Source organism: Magnolia sinica, chromosome 13 (genome assembly GCF_029962835.1).
Source record: "Magnolia sinica isolate HGM2019 chromosome 13, MsV1, whole genome shotgun sequence".
NCBI lineage: Eukaryota > Viridiplantae > Streptophyta > Magnoliopsida > Magnoliales > Magnoliaceae > Magnolia > Magnolia sinica.
In genome coordinates this window covers 63,732,850-63,751,968 of record NC_080585.1, presented here as the reverse complement: position 1 = coordinate 63,751,968, position 19,119 = coordinate 63,732,850, and the positions used below count along the sequence as shown (strand labels likewise).

Sequence of the window (19,119 nt, the reverse complement as noted above, 5' to 3'; positions counted from 1 at the left end):
TTAGGTGGGCCCCACTGTAATGTGTATGTGAAACCCACTTTGACCAACAGATGCATCAGTCCACGTTTGGTGCGCAAAAATCAGGCAGGTCCATGAATTGGGTGGGCCATACCTAGGGAAACAGTTGGGAGAGAAACGCCCACCCTTGACTTTTAAAGGTCCCACTATGATGTTTACTCAAAATCCACTCCTACCATTAGATGCATCATCCCAAGTTAGGCCCGGGGCTAGAAAATCAGATTGACATGTGATTTATGTGGGCACCACCAAAGGAAATAATTGGCAAAGAGACATCCACCCTTGATTTGTTTTTTCAAGGCCCATTGTGATGATTATATGAAATCTACTCCAATTATTAGATGACATATCAAATTTTAGGCTGTGGACCAAAAATCAGGCCCACTGATTTAGATGGGCCATATGAAGGGAAAATGTTTAGAGGGTGACTGTTGCCTTGTACACGGTTTCCAATCATATGGTCTACCTAAACCATGAATATGGCTAAATTTTGTGCCAGATACTAAAATAGGGTGATGAACGTGATGGTTGGTGTGGATTTCACATACACATCATGATAGGACCACCCGAAACACTGAACACTTTGCTCACACTGTTGGCAGATAGTTCATATATGGTAGAGTGGTGTTTATTGCCACTGCCAAAATCCTTCCTTCTCAAGTAATTCTCGTATGAATTAATCCATCTCTACTAAAAAAATTCGATTTACACTCAATTATATAAATAGTTGTGATGGGGAATCTATTTTCAAATTGCATCCAAAAGTAGCTGAATAAAGCATGTTTCATTGAAAAAACGAAATGTGTTTAATTTGATTTGCCCAAAATTATTATTATTATTATTATTATTATTATTATTATTTGCCCATCTTTTCAAATATACAGAAATTTAAACGTTTGATCAATTTTACAAATTATTTTTCCAAAAAAAAAAAAAGTGTTTAAAGACGAAGTTTCAGTAACAGAGGTTCAAATACTTGACAAAGTGTACAACAAGGTGGTTCCACATCCCTAATGTGTTTAGAGACACATATCGATACTCTGGGATGGTGTGACTGATGATAGACAAGCACTAAGAAAATCTACAGGTCTCTTACATTAAATTATTGAAATAGTGAATACATCACACAAACTGAAATTTCCACCAACTTACCTACTCATTCGTACGTGAACACCAACTAGAAGGATGAGATGAAACATAGCCAACGGTTTGAATTCATTAGTAGCTTGTTCAGGAATTAGATGATTAGGTTGTTCAACCGGTCTGATTTCCAAACATAACTCATTTAGGTGGGTCCTACATTTTGGACAGTTTAGCTTGAGTTAATATATGCTACATATATAGCTTCCGAGTTAACCATGATAGTGGGCCAGATAATAAAATAACTCCTCTTTCTGAATTTCTTGAGAGATCGGATCCATAAGTTCAATATGAATCAAAAATTGCTTAAATCCACATTATAATTTATGACAGCCATAATTTTATGACCAATTATCAAATTCACGCATATGATATGTAGTGGGAAGCAATTGACAAACACTGTGTCCTAACCAATCAATTGAGGTTGACGTCACCAAGATTCATAAGAAGAATAGAAAATATACTGCCTGCCAGTTTAAAATTTTATATATATATATATATATATATATATATATATATATATATATATATATATATATATATATATATATATATATATTAGTTGGGGTGGGCTGCCCATGTATGAGGAAGTTTTTATTTTGAGTCAAGTTCAAAGTCCGAGTCTTTGCTTATATAAGCTCATCAGTCTCTTCTAAATAAAAATTTTCATGGAATAAGTTTAATATATTTCTCAGTTGTAGATATTTTTTATATTTACGATTCATTGGTCCTTCTGGATTCGAGGGTTATCTTAGAGGAAGATGACAATGATTTTTTTTTTTTGCTCTTCCACCATACACCCACTATGTTAAGGCACCAGCACGGATTGTTTCGGCCTATATATATATATATATATATATATATATATATATATATATATATATATATATATATAGTTTTTTTCTCCCCTCAATGAATCTTGTGGCTGGAACAGACATGCACACAAATAGAGGTGCAGGTGTCTATAGGTGATCAATTCCGTTAGAAGGGAGGATGAATACCAAGATAAGTGATAAAATACCTACCGATCAATTGTATGAAGACAGTTTATAGAGGTTTGGTACCCCTACAGGACACACTTACAAACACAAGTGACAATCAAGCATGGGGGACATCTGACCGTGTACAAGGTGTACGTCTCCCATGAAGATGAGCATATATAAAAAAAAAAAAAAAATCGTCAAGTTGGGTAGCCCCATATGCTTGCGTTAGGTTGGGTTCTAATTTCTGGGCCTGGTTTTGGACTTGAGCTTGAGATAAAATGTTAGGATCATCATAGATTAGGTCTTGTTTGGGTTCTCTTGTAATCTTGTTAGCAAGGCCACCTAGTTCCAGCACATTCACCTCTCCAAAAAATGGTAAGATGATTCCCGAAAAGGTATGTGAGGATTTTCTTCATGTCAAACTGATGTTGTAGGCCGGTTCGCTCATCGGGTGGGCCAGATGTATATTTTGAACATGAAAAGCCGGTCCTCTTTTTCTATCTAATCATTTTTTTTTTTCATAAACACATTGCCTGCCTAATGAGTGGAATGACCTAAGGTTTGTACCGGGCACATTCGCAGTCGCCGTACCTTGCCGGTATTTGTCGCCGTGCCTTTGAATGTCACAACAAGAATCCCCTCACCAGATTTCCACATGACTTTCATGGAAGCCTAAAATTATGTAGTACTAAAAAGTAAAAAAGGGTGGAGATTTTTTTACCTGGAGATGTCCTCCTACGGTGACGATGATAGCGCCTGCAGTCGCACTAAAAGAAAACGATGGATTTCGTGACTGGACACGGAATTCAAGGTCACTATTGGAAAGATGGAGAATCAATGCATGAGGTAGATCCTCAACGATTTCGCTTTGTCCATCCAACAATGGACTCCCATCTCGAACATCATTGCTATTGTATTTGTGAATGCAAAGAACTGATTCTCTCTCCTCAATTCTTTTCTGGCACCGCTTTCTTGTATGTTCCATGAGGATTCGGCCCACATTCTCAGCAATTGCTTCAAGCTTAACGAACAACTTCCCCATATTTTCACTGTATATGAATCAATACATGAGCAGATATGTCAAAGGGTTCAGATTGCTCACACCTGGCCTTCTCTAATTTTTGAGGCCCAGGTGCTGAAACCCATTATTGGGTTTCACAGAAAAGGCCCAACAAAAGTCACATAACTCAACCACATGTTGTGTTGAAGAAAAAGGGGAGAGAGAGAGAGAGAGAGAGAGAGAGAGAGAGAGAGAGAGAGAGAGAGATGATCAAGTGCTCTTAGATCAGTGTAACTTATAGTGCTCCTAGTTACATCGAGATACTTCAACAGTGGACAGTCCATTGGCAAGCACACATTTCATGTGCTACCATGTATACATCACAAAGATCAGGCTTTCCTAAACAACAGATTAGCCTAAAAAATTGGATGGCCATGATTATTGACATGTATGCCTCCAATCAACCATTCAAGGAATCCATATGTTGGGATCCATCATGATTTCCAAGACTCACTTTCAGGAGGCAAACTTAATAGGGCTGTCAATGGGCTGGGCTTCGGCCTGGTAAAATAAAATTTTGGAATTGAGCCATCCTAAACAGTTTAAAATCTGGGCTGAAGCCAACCTCAGGCCCCACCTGTTGACAGCCCTAAATCTTAACCATCCCAAATGTGGATCCAAAAATGGATGGCTATCAGGAAAAGAAAAAAAAATAGTCTCCACGACATGGCACCCTTTCTATTTTGCCATACACTATATATGTATACCCATGTTGCTAGAATAATCAATAAATACTTAATATATATAATATTCCTTTTGAAACTTTCTGGAACTGGCTTGACTTGACCCAATTTTAACTAGGTCTAAGTTGATGGACCGGACCTGAACTTCATTAGACCCGAATTTTAATAGTGTCCAAACAGTGAAGTGAAACCCAACCTGATTTTTTAATGGGTGGAAAAAAGTTAGACCCAAACACGTTAATATTGGTTTGGGTGCAGATCCCCCTGGTTTTGGGTACCATTGACAGCCCTAGCACTGCAATGGGCAGTCCGCGTCAATTGACCATACCATCCCGGAGTTGAGATGAAACTGGGTGTACCATAACTTACAGTGCTCTAAGAGCATTGGATTTTCACTACACTCAGGTCAATGCAAACTTTCCCGTTTTACTAGGGCTGCAAATGAGGTTCGGGTCAACCCCAACCCTATGGACCCAGCGCGAGTTCATTCGGTTTGTCAAGGTCCTCACATCAGGTTCGGGTTGGAAAATGCTAACCTGATTTCAAACTGGATTGTGTTCAAGTTGAAGAAATTCAGGTCGGCTCTGGTCTGGTTGGGAATAACCCCATGTATTTGTGATGTAGAGAGTCGCGGACAATTTCATGGCCAAGATGGATCAAAGAAGACTCAGGAGCGAAAGTGATCCGTACTGTCAGAACCTTAAAACGGGCATATCTCGCAAACTAAAATGAGTTATTCAACATATCATATATGATTTTAGGGTAGGAGAAGCTACTTTAGCCAACCAACTTGCTAAGTCGGGTTGCCCATGCCGAATTTGCGAGATTCTATCACATCGATGGTCGAAAATTGATTTTAATTTCGTTTTTGCTATTTATAATAAGTTTTAGTTTGATTGTCACTCTTCATCGGTTGGGCTTTAGAAGTTGCGTCCAACATGAAAAGTGATTAGAAGAATTAGGAGAATAGCATGGTTGAGCCAAATAAGACACTATTTTTGGTTGAAAAACCATGAGGTCTAGTGGAAATCATGACAATCTATAAATAGTAAGTTTATTATTTATAGTAAGTCATGATTTATGGGAGTTTTAGTTGTATTTTGATTCCAAAACTTCTTCCTAGGGTTCATGTCACTATTTAAGAGGTTGTAAACTCGTTTTCGAGAATCAATCAATTATTTTAGAATTTCTAGAAATTATTTTCGACCTTCTTCTTTGCACGTGGATTCAAGGTATCTCTGTGAGGAGTCTAGAGAAGCACCGTAGGTTCGGAGTACTTATCCCCTTGAGGAAGACGGTGCTCGACCTCAACACGTCCTTCCCTGCGTCAATTTGGTATCAAAGTGAGGCGTTGTCCTCGGATCTATGACTTCTAACGACGGGTCGGGCAACGATCTCATGGACGATGCTCAATGGAATCATCTTTTAATAACTTTTGAAGCAGCGTGACGAGAGAATCGGTAAACCATGCAAGGACTGTAGGCTTCCATCGATCGCATTGAAAGTACCCTAGTTTGTCAATTAGCGTGAGTGTTGAGTCTGCTAGACAAAGAAGCTCCATAGGAAGATCAATCAATCGTCTGCCTCAACCGAATGTGCGTCTGAACTTGCCACAGGTAAATCTAAGCCTCACATCCCATGTCCCAAAACACCAGTTAATTAAAACCCTTAAAATTGATTGAATATCTTAGGGTTTTTAAGTTAGAAAACTTTTTCAAAATTTCAGAAAATCTCTAAGTTTTCTACTTCTGTCGATTTATCGATAAACTGATCGATGTAATCGACAAATGCTGTCGATGTCCTCGAAGCTCACTCGATAGCATCGAATGAGGACTTAAGTTGTCTAGCAACTGCATATACTTCTGCACAGAATTATCGATGTATTGATAGCTGTATCGATATCATCAAAATTTGAATCTCGAGTCTATCGAAGTTGACTCGATAAAATCGACAGCAGAGATATTGTGTCCATGTTTTTCTATGGAAAATCACAAAATCTTCGATATATCAAAGTTCTCCTCAATATCCTCGGAATTCAAATATCGATGATATCGGAAGACCTTCGATGATATCGGTCTTGGATACACTGTTAACCAACAATATTTTTAGGTAGTTTTTATCTTGGATTGAGGGTCACTCGATAGAAGCGATATTCAAATATCGATTATATCGAGGATGGGTCAATTGCATCGAGAATGGACATAAACTGTCTAGCAAGCTTAACTAAAAAATCCATTGAATTTATTGATGCATCGACACGTCTACCAATATTATCGACATTCAAATTCCGATGATATCGAGTGTGCCTCGATCATATCCTTGACCTGAAATATTTCAAAGGCAAGTCTCTCTCATTTTCAAAATGTCGAGGAATCGATCCTCGTATCGATGAAATCGGAGTTCGAAATCCGATGACATCGACGTAGGTTCGATTCTCTCAACCAGCTGGAAAAATGCTTCAAAAGCGTATGACATTTGAGTTCGTGTCATCAAGCGGCCAGTCGATGCAATCGAGAGTATACGCTTGATGATATCGACTCTGGTTGATGATATCGAACTTTGTCATAAATGTGACCATTTTATATCTGTTGGAACTTTTTGCCTATTTATAGAGAGCTTGTGCTTAGTTGCTGGCAGAGAAAGAAGAGAGTGCTTTTGAGTGTTTAACCTTAGATCATATACCCAAAGCCCTTTCTCTCATGGAAGTTCGTCCTCCAATCCACCTTCATCATTGACATTCAAATAGAGTGGACTGGGGAATGAACTTCTGCATTCAAGGATCCTCCAGCTACCACCTTAATGACAAATTATTAAGCTGGGATGCCTTGAATGCATAGATGATTGGAATCGCTCTATCTTCCTAATTGAAAAATATTCAATAGAGTATGATTTCATTATAACCTTGACCCAACCCGTCACCATGTATTGGTACATCTTCTGAGTTGCAGATCAAGGAAGCTGAAGTTCTTCATCAAATGAGGAGATCTTCAACAAATGCGCTGAAAGGGACTCATCTACTTATTTGTAAGTTATTAGAGTCCAGAGGACCCTTGTGATCATTCCTTTGTAGGATTGGGTCTAAGGTGTTTCTCACCCCTTGTAAGTCCTCTAGGAGGCATCCAGCGAGAGTGTATGTGGTGGGTGCTTTGTGTTGACCCTTGCTCTGTGGAGAGCATAAACGTTAGGTTCCTTGAGTGGATCCTTGGCCAGTGCGCCTAAAATCGGGTGCGTTGTGTTGACCCTTACTCGTATGAGCATAAACAAGTGAGGTTCCTTGAGTGGATCCTTGGCCAGTGTGCCTAAAATCGGGTGCTATGTGTTGACCCTTGCTTGTAGGAGCATAAGTTGTCAACCTAGGTGTAGGTTGTATTGGTTAGAGGTGAACCTGATTTAAAACCTCGGGTTTGAGGTGAATCGTGTGAAACCTCCTTAGTGAAATTTGGTACACTCAAGGGTTGAGTGCAGTTGCCAGGAGTGGAGTAGACAAGTAGTCGAACCACTATAAAAATGACTGTGTTTGATATTGTTATTGTCTTCCATTACTTATGTGATTTCCTTAAGTATTTTCATATTTGATTATTTGAGGTCACACCTCACACACACAATCATATCCATCATAAACTAATTTGCACATTGTTCATTTCTCAAATAGTTTGTGATTGGATCCTCTACCGGGCTTGGAAGCCAATAGAGTTACTTTTGAGTAATCCTAATGTATGCTTGCTGTTAGGATTAGAGTGATAGGATTTTAAATTGTTATAAAATTTTATAAAAGTCCTATTCACTCGCCTCTAGGACATATTAGCATATTCCTACTTCAACTAAAGGGATCATTACCGCAATTTCACGCATGACGAAGGCCCTAAGGCAACTCCGTGTTCATGGCAGTGATCCCCCCAGCAGGTGTTGGAACTCATAATCGCACTGATCGCAGGATAGTGCTGGAAATGAACCACAAGATCATTCCTGAGGAGGAATCTAGCGATGAGGAGGTTGACAAAATGATCCTCTAATATCCCGAACAATGCGATAATCGAGTAGATTGGACAGATCGAGAATTCAGGATGAGGGTCAATCTTCCTAACTTCAATGGTCAACTTCACATTGAGGATTTCCTCAATTAACTTTCTGAAATTGAACATTTTTTCGACTATATAGAAATTCCTGAAGTGAAGAAGGTCAAGCTTATGGCCTACAAATAGAAACACGGAGCTTCAGCTTGGTGGGACCAATTGCGACTCACATGGATGAGGTAGATGAAAGCACTTATCTGCATATGCAACATATAAAGCAACTACTCAGCGCACGATTCCTCCCTAGTGACTACAATTATGTACTATTCCAACAATGTCAAAATTTTCAGCAGGGTAGTCAGTCGGTGAGAGACTACGTAGAAGAATTCTACTGCTTGGTGGCATGTAATGATTTCATCGAAACTGAATCGCAACAAGTCGCCCGATTTAACAATGGATTACATATGGCGATCCACGATCAGCTCCAGATGCAACTCGTTTAGATGATGAATGATGCAATCAAGTTGGCTACTCAAGCGGAAGCACAGCTCGAACCTCCCAACACATGGACCTATCCTATCACGAGGGCCGTCGCGACAGGTCCATCCTAGGGAGTTTCACAACTCAAAGGAAAAGAACCTATAGAAGCACGCATTGAACCTCCTACACCCGCGAACCGAGATCAGGGAAGTGGGCAAGTTAGGCCCCAAAGAGTTGTAACAACTGTTGTTGGTCCAAGCAAGATCCCGAACCCCTATGGTCGGCTAAGTCCCGACTATTACTATAATTGTGGCCAACCGGGCCCTATCAAATACTTGTCTCCTGTGACAAGTGACGAACCTCACCATCAATGATGATAGTGTTGAAAATGCTGATGAAACCCAGATATTGAAGGATTGGAGCACACCGCAGAGGATGAAGAAGAGGAGACAAATTGGGTTCCGTAGGATCATGGCTAGTCACTCATAGTGAGACGATTATTGTATGCAACAAGGAAAGAAGTACACCTACAATGACATAACATCTTCCAAACTAGCTGTACGGTAAGGCCCGTATCTTAGACTGTACCGTTCCATAGGCTTCCATGGTCCTCCCGATCGAATTCCAGCAACTTGAGACCTGTAATTGGCGTTTGCATGCGACCGTAAGTTGCATCCCAAAGTCTGAGTTGGCTCGACTCGAAACTTGTATCCTAACGACTGCGTCGTCCCGCTGTTCCAACGCCGCATCTCGCGCACCAATGCGATACTCAAGCCAGGAGTTGTAGGCTCGCGTTTATTTTAAGGAAAACGTCGCGCATTGTGAATTTCAAGAGAATCTCTACAACCCATCACATCAATCAATCAATTACAAGTCAGGTACACAACCTATCCCTCTCTTACCAACAAGGCATGGCTCCCGCCCCTCTCCCATTCCCAAAGTCAACTCTCTCTCTCTCTCTACCCATCCCTTTCTTACAACATCCATTCCTCCCATCCCATCTTTCTTACAACACCTTCTCCTCTCTCATTCTCACTACCATTTTCCAAGCTTCCATGAGAGAAAATCCTAAGGAGAGAAAATAGCCAAGAGAGGACCCATCTTCCTACCCCCTCATTTCACCATCCAACCCTTCAATTCTCATCTTCCACCATTAAAGAAGAAGCCAAGGAGCTAAGGAAGCCAAGGGACCAAGAAGATTAGCAATTGGTGGGTGTTTATAGGATTAGATTTGCATTGAGACAAGTGGGGCTTACCGATCGATGGTATGGATCTCACTTTAGACTATAGGTGTGGCCGATGGCCCACCATGACTCATATGTTTATTCCATGATGGGGCCATTCTCCATGGACCCCATCATGATGTTTATTTTTTCTAGTATGTAAAGGGTCATCTAGACCTTGCATTTTGGTAAAGAAGGGATCTCCACCGTTGATTTTCATTAGTGGGCCCACATGTAATGGAACCCACTTAATGTATCTTATAATGAATGGAAGGGAGGGCCCATAATGTCAGGGTCCCTCCCATCACATGCGACTCTCTCTCTCTCTCTTATAATGGAGTGGGCCCCACCAATATATGTGTTATATCTATTATGTCCATCTGATGGTGTGGCCCACCGTACAGCATGGGATGATCCTCGCCATCCACTGTTGGGACGGTGGGAATCCACCTGGACGCTGGTCAGTTCGCAAATATATATATATATACATATATACATATATATGATATGTATTAGAGATGGGCCCCACGTGTGAAATATAATATAATATAATATACACACACACACATACATATATATGATATGTATTAGAGATAGGCCACACGTGTGAAATATAATACACACACACACACACACACATATATATATGATATGTATTAATGATGGCCCCACATGGGACCCACCCATCTGGATAGGGATTGGCTGGTGTATGTGTACAATAGCTATATACATGCTGTCTTTACGTCACTAAGCTTTGTGGGACCCACCGTTGATGTATGCATCTTACATCCACACTGTCCATGTCTGGACGGTGGGACGCACCTGGCACGTGTGGTCTCCACACCGTCCATGTCTGGACAGTGGGACGTACCTAGCATGTGTGGTCTCCACACCGTCCAGCAGGTAGGACGGTGGGACTCCACCGTGATGTATGTGTATTATCAACGCCATCCATCCACCCCATTCATCTGGACGGTGGCCTGGCCACTCACATCGGCTATATAGCTGCTACTTTGTCGCTAGCAGTTTCTGTGGGCCTCACATGAGGCTTGTGTTACATCCAAACCATCCATCCCATTTTGTGAGCTCATCCTAAGGCTTGAGACAAAAAAAATGACGTAGATCTATCAAGTGGACCACACTGTAGTAAACAGTGGGGGATTGAACGGCTACCCTTAAAACCCTTTTGGGTGCACAGAAGCTGTGGATTAATATGATATTTGTTTTTCCATTGAATTCAGGTCATTGTGACCGTATGCACTGATTGGATGGAAAATAAATGCTATGGTGGGCCTGTGGAGTTTTAACGGTGGAAATCATTATCACCACTGTTATTTGTGGTATGGTCCAGATAATTTCTTGGAAATGCTCTAAAATGATCTTTAAAATATAGATGAATGGTGTAGATGGTGCTGCCCGTTGATGCGGCCCATTTGATGTATATGAGGCCCATTGGTGCGGCCCATTGATACGACCCGTTTGATGTATATGAGGCCCATTGGTGCGGCCCATTGATGTCGCCCATTTGATGTATATGAGGCCCATTGGTGTGACCTATTGATGTGGCCCACTTGATGTATATGAGGCCCATTGGTGTGGCCCGTTGATGTGGCCCACTTAATGTATACGAGGCCCATTGATGCGGCCCACTTCATGTATATGAGGTCCATTGGTGCGGCCCGTTAATGCGGCCCACTTGATGTATGTGAGACCCATTGTTGTGACCCAGTGCGTTGTAAACGAAGCCCATATGATGAGGCCCATTGTGATATATTTGAGACCCATAAGTGAGGCCCGAAGAGATGTACATGAGGCCTTTGTGTGAGGCCTAATGTGATGTATGTAATGATGTTTATAATGGTCCATGCCTTGGGAGCAATGATGGTTTGACGTCCACATTGTAAGGACAGTGATGGTTAAATGTCTGAATTGTAGCTCTCCCTAGGGCCCATTATTAGGCCCATACTTGTTGTGTATAAGCTGTCTAGGCCCATCTTTGTTATGAAGATAGTTCATCACCATATAACATGCTTAGTATAACTCTATGATTCATGCTCATACGCATCATATGTATGCTTGATATAAGGAGTGATTGATCATAACATATGTCATTGGGTAGATTGTTTATGGGACTCCCTCATAGGAGTTACCGACATGAGTGCGCGGTATGCACAGGATTTGTTGCATGACTAATAGTGTGATTCATGCATCTCGCATCGGTGTGACATGATGACTGTACACCCTAGTGACATCAGGGCCGTGGTCTCCATAAGCATATCGTGGATGGCAGGATCGGACACCGAAAATATTGTTATTAGCATCAGGGCACCATAAACGTCCTTGGGTGAAAATTTCTAAACCCGATGTTACTAGATGATGACTCTGACGTCGAGACTGAGTGGATACATGAGCGCACGGGGGCCGAATACTAGGAAGTCACGTCTCCCACTGTGTCGTGGTCAGTTGGAAGGGGGTGTGGCCTTACCCGCTCGAGGGTAAGGACATTACAAGGCTGAGTGTGACTAGCTCATGAATGGGTCTACTATCAACGTGCCGGATAGGTATTGACAAGCTATTGGCCAGGCAGATAGTGAGATTTCTTACGCCCACTTGGACTGCGCGCCTGAGGAAGGGGCAATGTCATTTGGAGTGTACTAAACCCCGGTGATTAACCACTAAGAACTATATTGATATATGATCCTCCAGAGATTAGCTAAATTGATATATGGATTGGTATGTTTGAGCTGCATCTTGCACATGGCATTAGCTGTGTAGGCCTTGTATTGTATGGCCTTGGTGTAGCCGATAGCATTCATGCCTTGCATCACATAACCTTGGTATGACTGATTACATTCATGGACTCATCAGTATGATTCCGCATTACTCTGATATTGCATTCTGAGCATGCTCATATTGTACACACACTTACATCACCATCTAAGCTTTCTATAAGCTTATGCATGATTGATGAGTGCAAGTGATGCCAGGACGCAGCCGTAGCTTAGTCGTAGCCGGAGCATGCAGTTGAGCTTTAGGAGTTTCCATTATTATTATCTTGTATTTCCCTTTATACGCATTGTATCTTAAAGCTTTTTATTATAATGGATTTTATGATGGTGTTCTTGTGGTTTTTGTTCGTGGGTTATGCTTATAGTTGCGCTTATTACGAATTAAATTGATGTTGAAAATCCTCCTTGTAGGATCCCAGGATCGGAACCTGGTGCAGGGAGCCGAGAATGAGGTACTACGGAGGCTGTCGGTGCCAGATTCGGCGATTAAGAATTTTGTGAGACCGGTTTCTGAATTTGGGGGTGACAGAAATTGGTATCAGAGCATAACTTGGGAATAACCGAGAACAACATCACATGTTTACTATGAGCTTATGACAATTAGGTCCCGAGTATGTAACCTTCTGGTTTAGTTCCCTAACGTGCATGGCTTCGAGAGTTCTCAAGGATGATAGGCGCATTTGTTCTTTCCTATAGGACATGTCGCCCAAGAGAGCTACCCGAGCGACTCTCGCTCACCACCTGAGGCTCTCGCTCTACCACCTGCGCCTCCCACTCCATCACCAGAGATCCCTTATCCCCAGCCTGAGGATGTCGTTCCTTCACCTGAGACTGGTGCAGATCCGACCGTACCCGTGAGTGCATCCCAATTATAGCAGATGTTGCAGGCTGTGGCGGCCGCCCTTCAGGGACAGGGCAGGCACCCCATTGTTTTGCCAGCACATGTAGAGCAAGAGTGCATGAGCGCCCTTCTTGGAGAGTTCTGACAGCTCGATCCGCCACCTTTCCAAGGCGAGCCAGATCTGATAGTAGCAGAGAGATGCGCTCCGAGGTGGAGAAGATTTTTGATATGATGGCATGTACGACCCAGCAGCGGATTCGGTTAGCCATATTTCTTCTCGAGAGTGAGGCTAAGCACTGGTGGACCTCTATTACCCGTGTTGCGGGGCCTGATTTTATCTGGACATGGGAGGATTTCATAGATCAATGACCAGCAGTACTTCCCTGACCACATTCGTCGGCAGCGAGTGTTAGAGTTCGAGATCTTGGTGCAGGGAAACATGTCTGTGGCACAGTATGCAGCACATTTTGTAGTGCTATCAAGGTTCACACCGTATTTGGTTGATGATGAGGAGTGGAAGGCCTGCCGTTTCGAGAACGGCTTGTGTTACAGTCTTCGAGGTTGTGCTATTGGGCATGAGTTCCAAACTTTTCAGGCAGTAGTACAGAGGGCTCAGATTTATGAGACTGAGTAGGCTAGCATGCAGAGTGATCAAGATCAAAGGAGAGACCTAAAGAGGCATGCCCTCTCCGGAAGCTCGCAGCAGCATCGGCGGCCACAGAGGCACAGGAGCCACTCATCCGTCAGAGCACCAGTAGCACCATCGACACTTCCAGCACTACCCCAGAGGCCGTTTACAGGGACTTATTTTGGATGTGGTGGGACAGGACACCTTATACATGAGTGCCCCCGCCCTTAGCAGTAGCAATGACCGAGAGGGCCACAACAACCTCCACCGCAGTAGTGACCACAGCAACAGTGACCCCAGCAGCAGCGACTGCAACCACCTCAACCACCGGGGCCGCAGCAGCAGCAACAACAATCACACCCTCAGAGGGGACAGACACCTCCCTAGCCAGCTCAGGGTAGGTTCTATACTGCTCAGCAGGACCTGCAGTCTTTCAGAGGAGTCGTTGAGGGTATACTCCAAGTCTCTGCATGCATCACCCGAGTATTATTTAATTCTGGTGCTTCGCACTCATTTATGTCTGAGGATTTTTGCCGATTGTCTGGATTGCCGACAAAGTCTTCTATTGAGGGGTTAACTGTATCGAGGCCCTTGGGGAAGACTATAGTATTAGGTCGCTTCTGTTCGTCTTACCCCATGTTGGTGGGAGAATTTTCTTGTCTGCCGACTTGTTTGTGCTACCCATGTCAGATTTCGACGTTATCCTAGGCATGGATTGGCTTGCCAAGTACCACACCGTCTTGGACTGCTCCGCGAAAACAGTCACATTCTGTATACCAGGCTTGCCTTAGTTTCAGTTCGTTACCAAGCACAGGGTAGAGCCGTTGTCTTGTCTAATGTCCTGTGCAGTAGAGGAGCCCTTAGTAGCAAGCATTGATCAGTTGCCGGTAGTCTGCGATTTTTTCAATGTGTTCCAAGAGATTCTGGGAATGCCGCCACACTGGCATATTGAGTTTCAGATTAATCTTGTGCCTGGTACCACGCCTATCTCGAAGGCCCCATACCATGTGGCACCGATGGAGTTACGAGAGCTGCAGCGATAGTTGGACGAGTTGCGTAAGTTGGGTTTCATTCGTCCAAGTAGTTCACCTTGGGGAGCATCGATACTTTTCATCAGGAAGAAAGATGGCTCATTGAGGCTCTGCGTTAATTACTGTGAGCTTAACCGGGTCACGATCAAGAACAAGTACCCGCTCCTAACGATAGATGATTTATTTGATCAGCTGTTGGGTGCACAGTTCTTTTCAAAGATTGACATGTGTTTCGATTATCATCAGATTCGAGTTCGAGACGAGGACATCCCGAAGACAGCTTTCAGGACGCGCTATGGTCATTTTGAGTTTCAGATCATGTCCTTCGAACTGACCAATGCACTCGCTATATTTATACAGTTGATGAACGAGGTCTTCCGTCCGTATCTTAATTAGTTTGTTATGGCATTTAGCGGCGACATTCTGATATATTCGAGAACCCGTGAGGAGCATGTGCAGCATCTGGAGATTGCTTTGCAGACCCTCCGTGCCCACCAGCTGTATGTGAAATTGGAGAAGTGCGAGTTTTGGCAGAAGGAGGTGAACTTCCTCGGTCACGTAGTGATGAGGGAGGGTGTTGCAGTAGATACCTCGAAGGTTGAGGCAATGCGTCAGTGGGGCCAGCCCACGAGCATGTCCGAGATCCATAGTTTTCTTAGTTTGGCAGGCTACTACCGGCGTTTCATTGAGGGCTTCTCCCGTATTGCAGCCCCGTTGACCAGGTTGACTCGGAAGGGCGTAAAGTTTGTTTGGATTGACGCCTGTGAGTGAGCATTTATGGAGCTGAAGGACCGCCTCACGTCCACTCCTGTCCTCACTCTTCCCTCTAGGAGTGATAGATTTGTTGTATTTACCGATGCTTCGCGTATTGGCTTGGGTGTTGTCCTGATACAACACGGGAGACTAGTGGCGTATGCGTCTCGCCAGCTCAAGGTGCATGAGCTGAACTACCCCACGCACGATATGGAACTGGCAGTAGTCGTCTTCGCACTGAAGGTGTGAAGGCACTATCTCTATAGGGTTAGGTTCGAGCTCTTCTCCGACCACAAGAGCTTGAAGTACCTATTTTCTCAGTCTGAGCTGAACATGAGGCAGAGGCGTTAGATGGAGCTCTTGAAGGATTATGATTTTGATCTCCAGTACCACCCAGGTAAGGTAAACGTGGTGGTGGATGCCCTCAGCCGTCAGTCACGAGGCCTGATAGCACACATGATGATTCAAGAGTGGAGGATGCTCGAGGATATAGCAGAGTATGACTTCAAGTTTGGTCTGCAGTCTTTTATCGTTCAATTATCGAGCATGTCGATTCAACCATCTCTTGTTGCAAGGGTGATCGAAGCTTAGCAGATAGACGAGTTGTTACAGGGTTACTGAACAGAGGCAGCATCTAAAAGTCAGATTGGTAGATTGGTTCTGATGGTGGACTCGCTTCAAAGGCCAATTATGTGTCCCAGATATTCCTGAGTTGCGCAGAGATCTTATGACCGAGGTATATCGATCGTAATTTTCTATCCACCTTGGCTCGACGAAGATATACTGTGATATGAGGCGACAATATTTTTGGGTAGGGATGAAGCGTTAGATCACCAATTTTGTGACCGGGTATGACACGTGTCAATGTGTCAAGGCCGATCATCAGAGACCCCCTGGTTCATTGCATTCGTTGAGCGTCCCGACGTGGAAGTGGGAGCACGTGTCGACAGATTTCATTATGGGTTTGTCGAGGACTTAGCGAGGTCATGACACCATCTGGGTTGTCATGGATCGCTTGACAAAGTTGGCACATTTTTTTACGATTCGTGCAACTTCGTCTTTGGACCAGCTTGCTAGGTTATTCATCGAGGAGATTGTGAGACTGCACGACATTCTGGTTTCGATTGTTTTTTACCGGGACCCGAGGTTCACGTCTCAGTTTTAGGAGAGCTTTCAGAGAGCGATGAGGTCTGTTTTGCAGCTCAGCACCGTGTATCATCCACAGATCGATGGCCAGGCCGAGAGGGTCAACCAAATCCTTGAGGATATGCTTCTGGCCTACGTGATTGACTTCAGGGGTAACTGGGATGAGCATCTCCGATTGGTTGAGTTCGCATACAACAACAGTTATCAGGCGACCATTGGCAAGACTTCTTTTAAGGCCCTATATGGTAGACCGTGCAGATCATCGAGTTATTAGACCGAAGTTGAAGAGTGGCTTCTCCTAGGTCTCGAGCTTGTGCAGCAGATATCAGAGGCCATCGATATCATCAGGCAGAGGATGCGCACAACTCAGAGCTAGCAGAAGAGTTTTTGTTGATCGTCGATGCCATCGCTTGGAGTTCGCTATTGGGGATAAAGTGTATCTCAAGGTCTCGCCCATAAAGGGCGTAGTTCGATTTGGAGAGAAGGGCAAGCTTGCCCTGAGATTTATACGACCTTTCAAGATCACTGGCCGTGTTGGCACTGTGGCTTATCGGCTTGTCTTGCTATCTCAGTTGTCTAACGTCCACAACATTTCCCATATATCTATGTTAAGGAAGTGTGGGTTAGACACCACTCCTGTTATTGATTAGCAGCCGCTGGATATTTGCAAGGATGCTTCTTACATTGAGTAGCCAGTTCGTATCCTTGATCGGAGGAACAGTTCCTCTGGACCAAGGTTATTCCCTTGGTGAAGGTGTAGTGGGGTCACCATTCTGTTGATGAGGCATCGTGAGAGCACAAGGCCGAGATTCGAGAGCGCTATCCCCATCTCTTTGATGATTGATTATGTGTTATATCTTGTATACTGTCGCCATTTTATATGATGATACTATGTTTCCTCTTCCTTATGAGTTATGTCTAGTTGCGATGATTATGTAAATTTCGAGGATGAAATTTTTATTAGGAGGGGAGGGCTGTAAGGCCCGTATCCTAAATCGTACCGTTCCGTAGGCTTCCACGGTCCTCTCGTTCGAATTTCGACAACCCGTGACATTTAATCGGCATTTACGCGTGACCCTAAGTCGCATCCCGAAGATCTTAGTCGGCTCGACTCGAAACTTCTATCCTAGCGACCGCACCGTCGCCGCAGTTCCAACACCGCGTCTCGCGCACCAATGCAATACCTAAGCTAGGAGTTGTAGGCCCACATTTATTTTGAGGAAAATGTTGCATATTGTGAATTCCGAGAGAATCTCTACAACCCATCACATCAATCAATCAATCACAAGTCAAGTACACAACCCATCCCTCTCTTACCAACAAGGCATGACTCCCACCTCTCTCCCATTCCCAAAGTCAACTCTCTCTCTCTCCTCTCTCATTCTCACCACCATTTCCAAAGCTTTCATAAGGGAAAATCCTAATGAGAGAAAATAGCCAAGAGAGGACCCATCTTCCTACCCCCTCATCTCACCATCCAACCCTTCAATTCCCATCTTCCACCATTAAAGAAGAAGCCAAGGAGCTAAGGAAGCCAAGAGACCAAGAAGATAGGATTAGATTTGTATTTTGATGATGAGACAAGTGGGGCCTGCCGATCGATGGTATGGATCTCACTTTGGACCCTAGGTGTGGCCGATGGTTTACCATGATTCATATGTTCATTCCATGCTGGGGCCATTCTCCATGGACCCCATCGTGATGTTTATTTTTCCTAGTATGTAAAGGGTCATCTAGACCTTGCATTTTGGTGGAGAAGGGATCTCCACCATTGATTTTGATTGGTGGGCCCACATGTAATGGGACCCACTTAATGTATCTTGTAATGAATGGAAGGGAGGGCCCATAGTGCCGGGTTCCCTCCCATCACACGCGACTCGCTCTCTCTCTCTCTCTCTCTCTCTCTCTCTCCCCTTTATGATTGAGTGGGCCTCACCAATATATGTGTTATATCTACTCCGTCCATCTGACGGTGTGGCCCACCATACTGCACAGGATGATCCTCACCATCCATTGTTGGGATGGGAATCCACCTGGACGCTAGTCAGTTTACAAATACGCACACACACACATACATATATATGATATGTATTAGAGATGGGTCCCACGTGTGAAATATAATATATATATATATATATATATATATATATATATATATGATATGTATTGGAGATGCCCCACATGGGACCCACCCATCTGGATAGGGATTGGCTGGTGTATGTGTACAGCAACTATATAGCTATGTGGGACCCACCGTTGATGTATGCATCTTACATCCAGACCGTCCACTGTCTGGACAGTGAGACCCACCTGGCACGTGTGGTGTCCACA

The 19,119-nt window shown here is 43.6% G+C and overlaps 1 protein-coding gene across 1 annotated transcript in view; it reads right to left on the bottom strand.

Annotated features, from left to right (window-relative positions):
- The window catches only part of LOC131223817 (uncharacterized), a 37,742-nt gene that overhangs the window by 10,403 nt on the left and 8,220 nt on the right, over nucleotides 1–19,119 (bottom strand). Inside the window, exon 2 of the mRNA XM_058219328.1 lies at nucleotides 2,863–3,190. Within this exon, the coding sequence (XP_058075311.1) occupies nucleotides 2,863–3,190 (328 nt within the window). The remainder of the gene's footprint in view (nucleotides 1–2,862; nucleotides 3,191–19,119) is intronic.